The 16,206-nt window shown below is 41.8% G+C and overlaps 1 protein-coding gene across 8 annotated transcripts in view; it reads right to left on the bottom strand.

Moving 5' to 3' along the window:
- Positions 1–16,206, bottom strand: part of adgrl1a (adhesion G protein-coupled receptor L1a) — a 308,794-nt gene that overhangs the window by 130,985 nt on the left and 161,603 nt on the right. For all 8 annotated transcript variants that reach the window (XM_069195903.1, XM_069195906.1, XM_069195908.1 and 5 more), the window contains one exon: positions 4,348–4,457. In XM_069195903.1, the coding sequence (XP_069052004.1) occupies positions 4,348–4,457 (110 nt within the window). The remainder of the gene's footprint in view (positions 1–4,347; positions 4,458–16,206) is intronic.

Raw genomic sequence — 16,206 nt, 5'->3', positions numbered from 1 at the left:
GTCGCTAGTGAGCCGGAAACTATCCCAGCAGGCAACAGGTGCAAGGCAGGATACACCTTGGATGGGACACCAGTCTATCGGAGGGTAGACACACTGACATGCAGACACTCACAGTTTTTGCAGAAGCCAGTTAACCTTCCAGTATGTTTTTTGACTGTAATCACTTCTTAAAGCTTCATCCTTAACCAAATCACACACTAAATAATTTGTACCCCTTACACATATTCTGTTCATTTCTGTATATTTGGAATGGATTCTAAACCTCCAACTGTATTTAAAAGGATGTAAAACAGAGATGTGCTTCCCTGCAGGACAAAGGCTTTAATATTTAAAGACAAAAGCATAGCTCATTACCTCGCTATAAATCCTGACATTAGTTTAACAAGCAAGAAAAGTACATCTTCAAAGAGGCCACAAAGAAGAAGGGAGGAGTAGATTGAGGAAAACAGCACTGGTCAGTGCAGAAGTCTTTTTAATCTCTAGTCCCGTCCAGATTGCCATGTGTTTATAAACTGCTATTGGACGACAGGCTGAGGTTACAAATATGGAACTAGGAAGAGGCAACTTTAAAGTAAAATGGACCATCTGACTGCCCCATCTGGCAGAGGGTTCACTTGGAGTCCTAGATAAATTAATCCTTTAATTAGCTCATGATGAGCAGGCTCGTTTGGGTGTTGCACCCAGGGAAATCTGAACATTTTTTGCTAACCAGGGGGAGTGACATCTCACGTTACTCTGCAAGACCTAACACCCAGACGAAGAGGAGAATGCACAAAGCAAATGAGCACAAGATCTATTTATGGATTTACCATCTATTTACCATCAGCGGTGTCTGCCTTACAAAGGCTGTGCATGCGTCACTCCCGATCATCAAAGACCATCTCACGAGAGCGGGCAATTCCAAACTGCTGCACGGAAAATGGAAAACAGAGCTCCCAATTCTAAATAAAAAACAAAAGGAAGTTCCAACTCCCTTTTCTTGAAATCACCTTTTCCTCTACATACATGTCTAGACTTCCTAGTGCTCCAGCCATTAACTATTTACCAGCATGGCATTCTGTGCAGCGCGTTCTGACTAATCTGCATCTGCACGCGCAGCAGGGGTAATGTGTTCTGTTGTCTTTTATAGCACACAGAGCACCCGAGAGAATCCCGCCTTTAACGGAAACCAGGAGATTCGCAACAGACGCCACCAAGATAAATGCAGGGATGCCGCCACAAGACAGAAGACTCTGCCTATGCTCTTCCACAGACCTGCTCCGGATCCAGAGTGGGATGAGGCCTCCAAGCCTTTGCTAACTGGCTGCGTTATTGTTAGAGCTTCAAAAGAGCAATTTTACATTTCATGGCTCCGCTTCTTCCGAAATGTGCTGCACATTACAGACCAGGAAAAGGACTTTGTGTTCATTTATCTTCAAGGTGATCATGTACTATAAACTGTGGCTGGGGCATAGGAAGACTACACCCATATGAAAATTGACTGTTAGAAGTTTACTGTAATGTTTTTACAGTTTTAATGTTGTATTATCATAGGTGAGCTATACTGTAGGTCCCTATGGTTTTCCCACATTTTGATCTACCACACCATATTATTCCCCTAGTTCAGAATAGTAACGCACAGTAAAAGCAATAGCAAACCATAGCAAATCTATGTAGCCACTATGGTGAAAAACAAAATACTTTTAAAAGTAAAACTTCTTTCCTCATATGTGGAAAAAATCTTTCAGAATACGTGGTCCACAGAAGAGTGACTAACAGTGACATTATGACAGGGAAAGAAAACAAAGTAATTGAGAGCTCTGCTGTAATGGAAGCTAGACGACCTACAGTTCTTTCACTGCAGGAGTGCAGGACAGAACAGCATTGGTCTCTAATTCAAAGCCACGTCAGGCACTACTCCTGTTCTCTTTTCTCCTGACAGACTGGGTCATTTTTAATCTGAAGTAGGCCAGGTTCACAAGGTGATGTGTCAGACTGAATCAGACTGTAATGGAGTAAACAGCACCTTAAAAACTAACTCTCAATGAAGCAGAGGAGCTGCTGAGCCAGAATTTAGTCACATTTCAAAATTAGTTTTTGTAATTGGAAAGCAAAAGGATACCTTTCCTCCGTGCCACGGCAGAATTTTACATGCGCTCTCACGTAGTGTGTCTCCCTAGATGCCCCATTGTTAAGGCTCCATCTTTACTTCTCCTGGGAGAGTTACTAGTCATCACAACAACCTCCAATCTGTGCAGAAATTAAATCTGAGAGTCAAATGAGAGCACTTGTAATAGGGTTTGTACAGATTAAGTGATCTAATAACAAGAAAAAGGAGGTGATGTAAAATTCCACTTAAAGAGAAACAAAGACCCCAAAATGTCCCCTTTTGCCTGCCCTCAGCATAAATCATTTGCTCTTTACTGCACTAATGAGGGATCACTGGAATTCACTCAGATTTTCTCTTTGATTGGTCCCCTGGTTCTTTAAGGACAGAAGAAAAGGCTCCTAGAAAGACTACAGATAAGAGGAGCTTGCTCAGTGTCTTTACCTTCCAGATTAGCTCATTATTCCCAGGGCCCCATCAGGATTCTTCTTTAATGATCCTCCCTCCATGACTCAGCATCCATTGTGTGAAACCTTTGCTCCACAAACCAACAACCTCTTGAGGAAAAGAACTTCTAATCTGAGGTGAGCTGTATTTTCTATTGAGATTTTTCTGACTCTGCTCTCCAAGTTCAAGAATATCCAGACACATGTTTTCTTTATTTTGTTCCTTAAAACACTGAACCACAGTTTATTATTCTTCTGATCATGATTATGATGATGATGTACCCACCACATATGGAAATCTGAACCCAAGAAGGTCCAGCTGACGTGCTCCTCTGTCACATACTGCCACATTCACAGTACCAAAGAGGAGAGTTAACACTGATTGGAAGAGCAAAAGGTCCTAGGAGATCCTGTTGCACTAAGAGTTGAGAGGAACCTGGCCAAATGACATCCACACTGCATTTTGGAGAGTTCCCGGTTCGAACATGTAATGTCGGGACCATACAGTAGATCTCAACATGCGCTCTGAACAAGCACCTTTAATGGCCAAGCCACTGTGGAGCGAGTGGGCTGATGTCAGATTTTGAAAACCTTGGCCATATCACTGAACTTATTTTCATCTATCCACATTCGACATGGTCATGTCATGTTTGAGTCATGTTGGTTTTCCAGTCGTGACTCACTGTGCTGTGACCCGTGCTGAATCTCCTACTGTAATGTAATGATTCCATTGCAACATGGGGCTCCAGACGAGGCCACATTACTTGCAGTGAGCACATCACAGCCAGACATGTTTCCTAATCAAACCCTAGCAACAGGGAGACCATCACGCATCACCGGTCTTATTTAAAACTCCTTCCCTCCTACAGTAACTTCATGCTTTCAAGCTCAGTCCTTCTTTTCATACTCTTCCCTGCGCGCTTTCACTTGGATATTTGTGGTGACGCTCAGAAAAAAAAACAGCACTTAGCCAAATTCATCCCTGAACATCTTTGTACATTCAAAGTGGAAAAGGTCACCCTTCCACCAACATAAATATTTTGCAATGAACATTGCTGACCTGATTTTGAAAACAGATTAAAGGGTGTCCTTCTGATATTGCTCTTTGCTGTCTCTGTGGTTTGTATTGTAACTGCTTTTGGCAAGTTGGCACCTCTGTGTAGACTTTTAGTTACCATGCAAACCAGCTACTCCAGTGTGAAACCATTCCTCCAAGGACAATGAAAGGAAATGGCATGGAGACATGTAATGATGTTATACAATAACCGTCAGGGGTTGAGATACCAATTTGCTTCCTCCTTCCACTTTCCATGGCTTTGGGATATCGTAAGTGAATTCAGCACTACCTACTGCTCTGCTAGTGATTCTCTACCAGGCATAGATTGCAATCTTGAAAATGCACACCAGAAATTTAAATAAAATGTTACTTCTGGAAACTCCTGTAAAAATGCCAAAGAGATGCCAACATTGGTGTCCTAACAAAACCAACCCTCACTTAAGATCCCTGCTTTGGATCGCAACCCAAAGTGTGTAGCACAGGCAGCAATTTGAATAGCATGCAGATCTGGGGAGATGGGTTAGCATTTTAGCTCCTCCTGGCCGGAAACAGGCCAGAGCTGGTGTTCACCCCTTTGTGAAAATCTTGTAAAGCTCTGGAACTCTGCACTGTTGATAAAAAAACAGGGTTAAGAAGCAGTGTGTGAGAGAGAGTGTGTGTGTGCGTGATGATGTGTGCGTGAGTGAGTCCGCTGGAGGCCTGACAGACTCAGTGGCTGCCTGCGGGCTGGGTGGCAGTGGTGTTGGGGGGGTACTCACTGTAGGGGACGCACTCGTACTGGATCTCCAGGTACTTGTAGGTGCCCGGACAGGGATCTGGGAACACATCGGAACCCGCTACTACCACACACTGTGTCCGATTGTTGCATCTGTCAAGGAAAGAAAGAGAGAAGATATGTCAAGAAATCCCAAAGGCAACAAGGTGACATTGTTTTTCTTCAGCTTGTCAGCACAACAGCACTGGAGTACTGTCTCTTATCAGTGGAATTCTGGAGTTATCATTCATTTTTTTGTCCTACTGCTTTAAAAAAAAACAACATACAAGGCAGCAGCTGGCACTAATGTTTACTCTATAAAAATATAAATGAATAGACTGATAAATAGATAGATGAGATATGCCTCGCTGATGCAACGTAATAAGGTAAGAGCTAAATAATATTCGCATTCCCATAATTCATACTGCCTGCTTGCTCTTATACACATCATAGCCTTGACAGGTGTTCCTGTTAGATATATAGAGTGCAAAGTGAATCACTTTTTAATAATAGGTTGTGCCCTGCAAAGCAATGTTTTTTTTTTTCCTGTAATATGTCTTTTTACGTAAGAATTATTAGCTAAACAATTTTTAATGCATTTGTGAATATTACCAGCACACAGGATTTGCCAGGTCAAAATCCTTTCCTAGCTCTAACCTGAAAGGACAATTTTCATCATTCACTTCATGGCTTTGCCAGCCATTCACCGACGACACCTAATACTGTAAATACTGCCACTAAAATCCCGAGCACCGAAAGATAGTAAGCTCCTGTCCAGTGAGTATGAAATGTTACACCGATTATATTAAGCTACACAATTCCTGCCAGCCTTTCTGCTCTGCCTGTCAACTTTTATATCATCTAGCATTTCTGTCAAGATTTTCTTTTCTACAAAGCAGTTTCCCACTGAACAGCATTGCAAAAGTCCAACAGCTCATTAGGTTATTTACCTAGCAGTATTTCTTCATTTATTCTTAAATTTTGAGCCTGTGTTATCCACACATCCATCCACTAACCACCTTATCCAGTTCAGAGCCACAGAACTGGAATATCCTGGCAAACAATGGGTGCAAGGCAGGATACACCCTGGACGGAATGCCAGTCCATGGCAGGGTACACAAAGGCTCACACCAGGGCCAATTTTCCTAGAAGCAAATTTACCTAACAGCATGTCTTTGGACTGTGGGAAACTGGATCAATCAGAGGAAACCACACACAGGGAGAACATACAAAGTCCATGTACTGTGCATAGCACCTGAAATTGAACACAGGGCCCCAGCACTGCAAAGCAGTAAAGCTAACCATTGTTCCATTGAGACACCAGTTTTTGCTCCAGTGTAATATACTAGGCCTAATTGTAAATGCAATACATCATTACTGAGAAACTGCCTGCAGATTTGCACAACAAATAAGTGCTACATAAAAATCAGCTTAAAGCAGACATGTATAAAATTGAAGAATTGCTTGTATATACAGTAGTACAGATTTTTGTGCAAGGATAGATTTTCATAGACTGTCCCCCTACCTGTAAGCATTAAAGGCTATCAGAAACAATATGACACAATAGGTTAGGGATGCCAGCAACTGTGACATACCTCTACCTTCACAAGGCAGTTTTTTTTTTAAGTCTAATACAATTTAGACCATTATAATGATGGGTGCTAAATCTTTCTTCACAGAGAATGAAAACTCTGCAGGTGATCCACTGAATTAACTGAACATTTTGTAGCCTGGTCTTAACTTGCATATGGCCGGTATTTAGACACAGGGAAGACACAAAATGCCCTTAAAAGGTTTGGACGTTAGCGATGCTCTCACTTGCCTCCTGGAATCCCAAACTCCATTTGTTTTCATTTGGAAATATAGATTTTCACAGGATTTCACTCCCTTGTTATTTTCCATGGGTTTGGATACTGAAACATGTTGATTTCTTAGAAAATGGGTACCTTACTTTAATAAGAATCCCTGTCATTCTACAGACCTGGTTGGGACATATAGGTATTTAATTCAGTCAGGCAACAAGCCAGCTTTACATTCACACTCATATAGTACAGTATATACAGTATACAAAAGCACTATAGATAAAAAACACTAATAAGGAAGACTGATATACAAAAACTAACAGGCTCTAATTTGGTTTGCTGGGAGCCTAGTGCATTCTCATTTACTTTCCATCTAAGCTCTTAATTACTAAATTGAACAGGTAATTGGCTTAATTAGACTTTTTGATTATCTGCAGCCCCTAAACTGTTCCAATTTCCAAACTTTTTTTTGATTACATGAAATCAACCTTGTTAAATCATGAAAGCTATTGAAAAAAGGCTTAATTAAACCAATCGCTAGATCAATTTAGTAATGAAGTGAGCGAGACCTTTGTCTAACAAAAATCAGAAGGCACAACGATCCAGAAAAGCAAGATTGGGATGTGCCGCTACAGAAGACAAAGATAGCTGGCCAATTCAAACATCTATATTTCACTGTACAGAGATGCAGCTTGTTTAGCAGATTTGAGCATATTCTCAGATGGCTCAAGGTCATATTATATAATTAAATAATTTGTTGATGATTTTTTGGACAGTTGGTGTCACCAACAGAAAGATGTGTGAGCGGAGGGCAATTTCTGGGAGATTATGGATTACTTGTTGGAGTCAAGGAGGAGATGCTGATTTCCAGGAGACTCCCAGAACTTCTGGGAGACTTGGGATGCCTGCTATTTCATACACCAAAAATTGAGCCAACTGGAATGTATTCCCATGAATAATGACTGTGCATGCTAGAGAGTGCTATATTAACTCAAATGAACCAGATGACTCATGGGTGGCCACTCAATAGGGAGCACTGTTGTGGCTCCCCACCACTTTTCTACTAAAATTCTACTACAGTTAATTGGAAGTTGGATTTAAAATTAAAACAGAAATATTGCATCTTTTTCTTTTCTTTGTCAGAAATATGAAAACTACAGTGTATTTTGTTGTTCCTCCAGCTATTGTGGCAACCGCCACAAAAAACGTGAGTGTGCTCAGTTACACACCCTGGGGCGATCTCCTTCCTGTCCTTGCCAAGCAGTTTTAACAAATGGCGATAACCACCTATCTGAGCTGTCAGTGAGATGCCTGTGCTGACACCCTTAGCCATGTAAACAGCTGTTACCCGGGAAACAGGAGAGATCCGTTTGAGGGTGAGAGAGGAGAACTGAGAAATGGTGGCAATTGATGATGCTAATTCACCAATGGCACAATTACTCTTAGGAAAGTGCTTTGATGAGAACATTCAGGCTGAAAACGACTTGGACTGGTTCTGCACCTGTCAGCAGAAGAAGCAAGTTCGCAGACTTCTGAAAACATTTGCAAAATGAAGTGATTGTGTGGTATCGGGCAGGGTGGGAGTGTAATTAAAAGAACTTTGTTTTATTAATGTTGTGCAACTGCTGTTGTTTTGTGCCCATTAGTTTTGTATTCAATCACAAAAGCAAAAGAAATTTGTAATACGATATGTAATGATTTCTGTGCACTGGCCATGACTGGGTGATACAGTACAATAACTGGCTGCACACAGTGTCCACTATTGCTGTCCATAAGCAAGGCTTGGACATGATGCCTTATGAATGCCTGTTAAACATCTTTACTGCACAGTTCTCATGATACAGGCATTTGAATAGAACAGCTAACTTTATAGGCACCTTTGTATATCACAATATAAGATACAAGCCTCACTTAAATGTTTAGAGGGTATTCCTGTATTTTAAACACAATCACAACTGTGCATAACTCAACTTTCTGTTCAGAACTGTGCATATACCTGTATGTAACAAGTTCAGCTCTCCTGGGCTTTGGTGGGATTCCATCTCGGACATTTGTGGGCTCCCAGCATGCACAGCACCACTCCCTAGAGAATGGAGAACTTGCTAGGTCCTCTGCCACAGAAGAGTTGTCTAGACTTCAGTTGTCTAGACTTCAGACTGGGGTGACATCACTTCTGTGTCTGTCTCAGTGCAGGAGCCTTGTTACTGTACGTATACACAGGGGACAGATAACCCCACTGAGAACAAATGGTTTATGTAGCTAATGAATACAGGTTATGTATGATTGAATTCATTTCTGCAAAAAATGTCACCGCTCTGTATACCTGGTCAGTCTTTAACCTTAACCACTGTTATTAGCTGAACTCTGTCAGCCTAGTTTTTTGTCAACCTGGGATAAACCAAGTGCTTGATGTGGAAAAAAGTGTCAGTCCCCTTTTCCCTGGCAAAAAAAAAAAGTACTTAACGTTGGCAAATATTTGATGGAAATAGGATTTGGTTTTTCATGTGACACTAGTTAAAAATAACACAACTGAGAAGCCCTGTCTTTGGTGACAGACTGCACACATAGAAATATGCCTCACTTCATTTTGGTTTTATCCTTACAAATTGGTGAAAATGTGATTCCGGTCCTCTGTCAGAGAACAACTCAAAATCTGTCTTGCAAATGGCAAAACAATTTGCTGGGAAAAGTTTAAGAAAGTTTTTGTTTTTCATGATCACACCTGAAGATATTCACGAACAGGATTAAAAAGCACTCTCATGTTATAGCATTCAGGATTAGGGATTATAATCAGGCGTGTTTTGAATCTCACTTGATTGAAATGGCAAACAGCGAAGTTATTAAGGAATTTGTTTAGTTCCACTAAAAGTGCTGAGGCTCAACAAGAAGTGCCGGTACTCAGACAGTACTGGCCCAGTTCAAGCACTGGCTAAACCAGTTAATACTGAAGGCTTATTCAGATTCTTTCTCAGCCTGAGGAGGACAGTGAAATTGTTCAGTTGCAAAAAAAACATCTCTTCATAGATATTCTCATGCTCATATTTGTGGACAGGGGAGAAACAAAATGGCAAATATCTGAATTCCTAACAATTTTTTTCCATTTATCCCCATAATAAAAAAAGTAGATTCTATTTTTCAGGATTGTCAGCTAGGTCTAAAATCTCAACACAGAGAAATGACCTTGAAACGTGCGGCTCTGAGAGAGATCAGATTTGCCTAATTGACTGAAATAAATGTTTTCACTGCTTTGAAGCCACCTGAAAAAGGTGCTTGATTGTGTGAAGGTGACAGAGAGTCACTGAAATCTCACAGATCCACCCTGTCTCTTCAAATGCTCCTGGCAAGGTCTTCCTGTCATGGAAATCAGAGTATCTCAATTTCTTTTTCCTAACCACCTGTTTGTCATCTCCCTGATCAGGGGACACAAAATAATAGCCTGCTGGAGCGTTCGTACATTTCTTCTTTAATCAAAACATTCCTGATGGAAAGTGGTGCTTTAATCCAGCAAAGATGGGCTGCAAAAAATGTTTTTCCTTTGCACGAAAAGATATAACTACAAGATCCCCTTACACACTTAAAGACTTGCAAAGCAAAATGGAAAACCAGTCAGGATGAAACCACTTTTACCTTCAGAAGGTGAAATCTGCTTCTTTAAATTCTTCCTACAAGATGCAGTCTCATTTAACACTGACCATCCAAAATGGCACCAAACTTACGTTTTCATCAACCTGAGATAGTCATTCCTCGTGACACTCTCTCTTCCAGGCCTAAAAAGCTTAAGTTTTGAACACAGTGCAGCAGGTTTGCTCCAAGATACTCATCCGGGAGAACAGCAGAACAGTGGTTCTTGAGCACTCCACTGCCTTTTGGTTCTTGTGCCAAATAAACTAATTTATCTTCCCTCCATCCATCCATCCATTTTCTAACTGCTTCTTCCACTTCAGGGTCGCAGAGGAGTCAAAGCCTATCCTGGCAAGCCTAACCCTGGAGGAAATTATTTTCCAAATTAATCGCTAGTTGATTACGACCTTTTCTTAGTGATTAAGAAGTTGCGTAGTGTTAGTAATACGTCTCTACCCTGAACCAATTTCTGGAGGTCACACCTGTCCACAATCAAAAGTATGAAGTGCAAATGATTGGGAGAGTTTGATACAGCAGCATTCCCACCAGTGTCTGTCTATTGTTAAGCAGTCTCGTTTAGACAGAAATAAAACAGCAACCTCTTAATAAGCAACTTGAGTGCAAACATTCATTCAACAATAAACCAGCAGCAGAGATTGAATTAAAGATTGAATTTACCCTGAAGCTGAAAATCAGGTGACAAAAAGGTAAAAAAAGTTCAATGACAGAATCAGATTGCCACAGTGATTAAGATCTCATGTTAGAGTGCAAGTCAGATAGGACAGGGGTCCAAACTTGACTGACCTAGCTCATCCACCATGTCTCATGTCAAGTCTGAGCTCTGTCAAGTGTTTGTTTTTCTTGCCTTGCCTAGTGTGATCATCTGAAATCTTAATTTCATGTCCACCTGTCTGCATCTCTCTTAACCCTCTGTCACACACATTCCCTCCCTCCTACCATATGCAGCAAGATATCAGCAGGTAGAGAGCAGAAGAACCGGTGTCTGTGTGTGGAGAGACGTTATAATTCAGTATGTGTGCGTCTTTGACAGAGACAGACTGTGGGGTTATGTGTACACACTGAGAGAGACTTTGTGTCAAAATACAGACACTTATGAGTCTCTACATGTGAGTTTATAAAATAAACTATTTAGGGCCAAGGTTACCTGTGGTCAGCCTCACCCATCATTTGCAGTACAAGGCTAGTTGAAGACACATACAGTACATACTGAGAGTGGCTGTTGGTAAACAGATGGAGGTTAGAGACCTTTATCTATGCAATTGGGCCCAGCACATCCAGCTGCTTGATATCAAGGAAATTCAGTGCAGAGTTGCATGGCCTAAGATCCAGGAATTCATTTCTTAATTAAGACGCACAGATCCCGACCCCCCCCCCCCCCAATCCTTCCACAGCAAAATAATGAGATACAAAACTTGTGTACTGACAGGTTCTACCAAGGAAAACCAAAAAAATTACAGATTCTGTTTCACTAGATGCTGATGACGCTGTAAATAGGTTCATTAGCAGGAGCACAACACAAACCCAACAACACAGCACATAATCCAGTCAACACTATTCCTCTAATCAAGCATAATGATTCCTATAATCAAGCATGTTGAATTATGTTATGAGAATGCTTTTCTTCAGCAAGACCCAGAAATATGGACAAAGTTGTGGAGAAAATGGATGGAACAGGTAAATCCTTTGAGTGGAAATGTAGCAAAATCAACTGGGCATACACATTCCATATTCCAAAATAATTTATTAACACTTGTCAACATTTCAGAATACACCTGCTTCAGTCTGCTTTAAAACTGGAATGAAAGTTCACCGCTCAGCAGGATGATGACACAAAGCACAAGGTCAAAGCTACACTGGATTGTTTTAACGAGAAGAAAGTGAATGTCACTGAGTGGCCCAGTCAGCGTCATGGCAAATCCAAGAGAAAATCTATGGAAAGACTTGAGAATTGCTGTCCATCAACAATCCCCAACCAATCTGGCCGAGCTTCAGCAAGTTGGCAATGAAGAATGAGTGACAGGTGAACTAGGCTGGTGTGCAGAGCTAGTAAAGACTTATCCAACAAGACTCACAGCTGTAATTGCTGCCAAAGGTACTTCTTACAAGTCTTGACTCCTGGGGTCTGGGGTGAATACAATCAACTTTTTCGTTTTTCTTTTTTTTTCTTTTTCACTTTTGCTGATATGTTAAGTGTAAAGTCTCTCACCCATAAATGTCCAAAACTGGTAATTCAACAAAATCGGACATCATTGAATACTTTTGCAAGTCTTGCATACACACAAAATGTATGTAGATAATGCTATACAAGTATGTCGACTATTTTTGTGCTTTGTGTCAAAAATTACATCCTATTACAGTATTATAATGACATGGTACAAAGCCCATGTGGAAAGAATTGCTGTTTGTGTGGGTTTCCTCTGGGTGCTCCTACAGTTTAAAGACAAGTTATTTATACATTGTATAGTATAAAAATTGGTAATTTGTATGTACAGATGTATTTTGTTTTGAATAAATAATATTAGTTTAATATCAGAACTGATCACTCCAGCTGAGATCTCTTTTAATCTCCCGGTGGAGCATCCATATTCTGATCTCTGCTGTTTCAGGCAACAGAACACAGACCTAGAGTTTATCAAAAATGCAAATAATCTTGCTGCAATTGTGGGGCCATGTGGATACGCCCACATATTGCCCCGCAGGCTACAAGGAGATCTGAGCGCCCTCCCTGGAATTCCAATTGTCAGGCATAGCAGGGATTCAGGGGGGATTATAATGTGGTACAGAGGAGACCTCACCAGCTACATCAGCCCAGCCAAACAAGGCCAGCCACACAGACAGTTGGAAATTAATAGGAGCCCAGGCCCGTGTGACAATGACATATACCTGTGTGCATCTACTGTACACTGCTCCTCTGAATGCTCACACTATAACAAGGAATACTTCCAAACCCTCCAAACAGGGATTCATTTCTTTACCAGTCCAGGGAAATGCCCTGCTGTGGGGATTTCAATAGCTAGACCTGTGCACTGCCAGACAGGGTAACTGTCTGGAGAGATTCCTGTGAACCTTGTCCCTCTCACAACATATTGAAATAACCCTGAGTCTGTGCATCCCAGCCAAGTTTTGAGCCTGTACATCATGAACTGGAACATTAGAGGGGGCTTTCTAGGTCAATTATACTATTGGTCATCTTTTGGGTTTAATGTACACTCATTTCTCCTTATTCACGTTCATGTGGAATATGTTCCTGAAAAATACGTACTGTATACTGTGAAAAGGCTCTTCTGTACCATATATACACCATATGTATACTGTACCTAATACAACAAATAACTAAAGAACATGAGAGAACATAAATCATGTACTTCAGTTTTCTATTATAAATAGGAATACAGTAATCCCTTGCTATACGAGCAGCCACTACATGATTCGCTTTTGTTTATACGAGATGTAGTTTTTTCATTTAACAAGCAGGTTTTCACTCGTACAAGCTGGGTTCTCGTAAAGCATTTCCGAGATTAATCTTTTATCGAATCTTCTCAGGTGAGAAATTTACTTTTTTATTTTTATTCCATTTAAATTTTATTCATTCTAACGACTTGTGTTAAGTGGGATAATACCTATTTTTATGCATTTGCTGATGACTGCAAAGATGTAACCGCTGTACTGTAGCATAAATGAGCAGGAATTTTGTTTTCCTACCTAGAAAAAATGAGAGGAGATTGACCCATCTAGGATATTTGTGCGTGTCTGTGAGAGACGTGATATGTATCAGTGAGAGACAAGCTGTGTGTGTCTATCAGAGGCAAGCCGTGTGTGTTCACGAGAGGCGAGCTGGGTGTGTGTGTCTAAGAGAGACGAGCTGTGTGTGTGTCTGCGAGAGACGGGCTGTGTGTGTGTCTGCGAGAGATAAGCTGTGTGTGTGTCTGCGAGAGACGGGCTGTGTGTGTTTCTGCGAGACATGAGCTGTGTGTGGCTGAGAGAGACGAGCTGTGTGTGTGTCTGCGAGAGGTGAGCTGTGTGTGTTTGCGAGAGGTGAGCTGGGTGTATGTGTCTGTGAGAGACGAGCTGTGTGTGTGTCTGTGAGAGGCAAGCTGTGTGTGTCTGCGAGAGACAAGCTGTGTGTGTGTCTGAGAGAAACGGGCTGTGTGTGTGTCTGCAAGAGACGGGCTGTGTGTGTGTCTTTGAGAGATGGGCTGTGTGTTTGTCTGCGAGAGATGAGCTGTGTGTGTCTGAGAGAGACGAGCTGTGTGTGTGTCTGCGAGAGGCGAGCTGTGTGTGTTCGCGAAAGCTGAGCTGGGTGTGTATGTCTGTGAGAGACGAAGTGTGTGTGTGTCTGTGAGAGGCAAACCGTGTGTGTCTGCGAGAGACAAGCTGTGTGTGTGTTTGAGAGAGATGGGCTGTGTGTATCTGCGAGAGATGAGCTGTGTGTGTGTCTGCGAGAGACGAGCTGTGTGTGTATGTATTTGTGAGAGGCATGGTGTGTCTGTGAGGGACACATTGTGCATGTACAGTATATGTTAGAGAAGAGCTGCGTGTGTGTGTGTCTGTGAGAGATGCACTGTGTGTGTACAGTACGTAATTATGAGAGGCAGGCTGTGCACTTTGTGCCTGTGTCTGTCAGGGACGTTGAGTGTATCTGTTGTTTAATTTAAATGTTTTAAGTGTTTCTGTTTTGGCAACACAGTAATTCATTGGTCATGCCAATAAAGCTCTGTGGATTTGAATTTGAAATTGAATTACAGGCTGTGTGTATGAACATGAGAGAAAAGCTGTGTCTCAGGCTCTGGGAGGCATTACCTGGACCTACACTGCCCACCTCCCCATCAGCCTGTGGGCTCAATTGAAACAGTGGCACTGTCCTGTATAAAAGACACACACACGGCATTCTGTTTGAGAAGGGATTGTGTCCATCTATATCTAGCAAATTTCTGGATATGTGTGCCCATGGTCTAGGCAAGTTAAGAACAGCACTGCCCCGATGAAAGATGATTAATAAGGTATCAAAGTCGGGAAGCACAGAAAAAATCGAGTTAGAACAAATCAGCCTGAAACACAAACAGATTTGAAAAAAAAGACAACAAGGCACGGCAGAACTGCATGGATAGTGCTTGGTTAGGGGCTTGAAGAAGACCCTGTCAGCAAAGAATCTCAAGCCAAGGCCTACAGGATTGAGAGCACTTTGACACCATGCATACAAAACACTGCTCTTTAAGTATTCCAGCACCAGGGGAAGAGGCTGAACTGAACAGACATCTTTGCTGTATCTTGGCAAACTAATGCAGCCACCCCTGTGAACCCCAGATCACATGGTAGGCCTGCGATGGGTCTTATGGGAAAACAAGACATTTTTAAAACAGGAGTTACAGCTGGAATGGCCTAAGACCTACTCAATGAGTGGGAATCTGATTAAGGCATTTTGATTTGTGTTTATTTTTCCATTTCTTCACTACTGGTCAAATCAGAACATCCTTTTTTCACTTTCAAATCTCAGTCCGTCTCCCCCCACAAAAGGACATTATTCCAGCCAATTCCCCTGGTTGACATACAGACTTGCCAAGAGTCCCCTCACAGAGACGAAATGTCCTCTGTTGTTGAATATTTGTAATCGTTGTTTTTATATCCATCCATCAATTTTCTAACCACTTCAGCAAATTAAGGGCCGGGGGAGAGCTTATCAAGCAATGGGTAAGCAACAGGCACACGGTGGAGTACACCCTGGACAGGACACCAGTCCATCGCAGGGCAGTCAGACACAACCACACAGGACTCGCACAAGGACAATTTTCCGAGAAGCCAGTTAACCTACAAGTATGTCTTGTGGGAATGAGGGAGGAAACTGGAGCACCTGCAGGAAACCCACACAAATATGATGAGAACATACAAACTCCATACAGATAACACCCTTGGGTCCAGAATTGAACCTTAAGACTCCAGCGCTGAGGCAGCAATGCTAACTACTGCACCACTGTGCCGCCTAATAGTTTTTTTATTTTTATAAATTTTTTAGATTTTATTATAGACCCACCCACAATTGTTGTAGGCCCTCGCTCTCTGCAGAGGCTCCCACAGACTCTCATGAGAGAATGAGATGTGCAGTCAGACCTTTGGACATGCCCTCCTGCAGAGCTCTGCCTTACCTGACAAGAGCAATGGTGTGTCTCTTGCTGCTGCTATCGCAAGCCTGCAGGCACATGACAAGATTCAGCACTGTAACAAAAGCCTAGGGACTTGTGGCCAACTAATCTAAACTGTAACCTAGCAGTACTCAGCTTTTAGGCTCTGATGCTTGGGAAACCTTTGTCATAGGTCCCAGGTGACCCAATCCAGGCATGAATGAGCAATATAGTTGTCTTTTCATGAATGGTTCTTCCCTTTAATCTTCCAATCCTGTATCAATGATTAAGCACTGGAGAACA

The sequence above is a fragment of the Lepisosteus oculatus genome, chromosome 11 (assembly GCF_040954835.1).
Source record: "Lepisosteus oculatus isolate fLepOcu1 chromosome 11, fLepOcu1.hap2, whole genome shotgun sequence".
In the NCBI taxonomy this organism is placed as follows: domain Eukaryota; kingdom Metazoa; phylum Chordata; class Actinopteri; order Semionotiformes; family Lepisosteidae; genus Lepisosteus; species Lepisosteus oculatus.
Note: the sequence above shows the minus strand (reverse complement) of the source record. Positions and strands in the feature narration are given on the sequence as shown.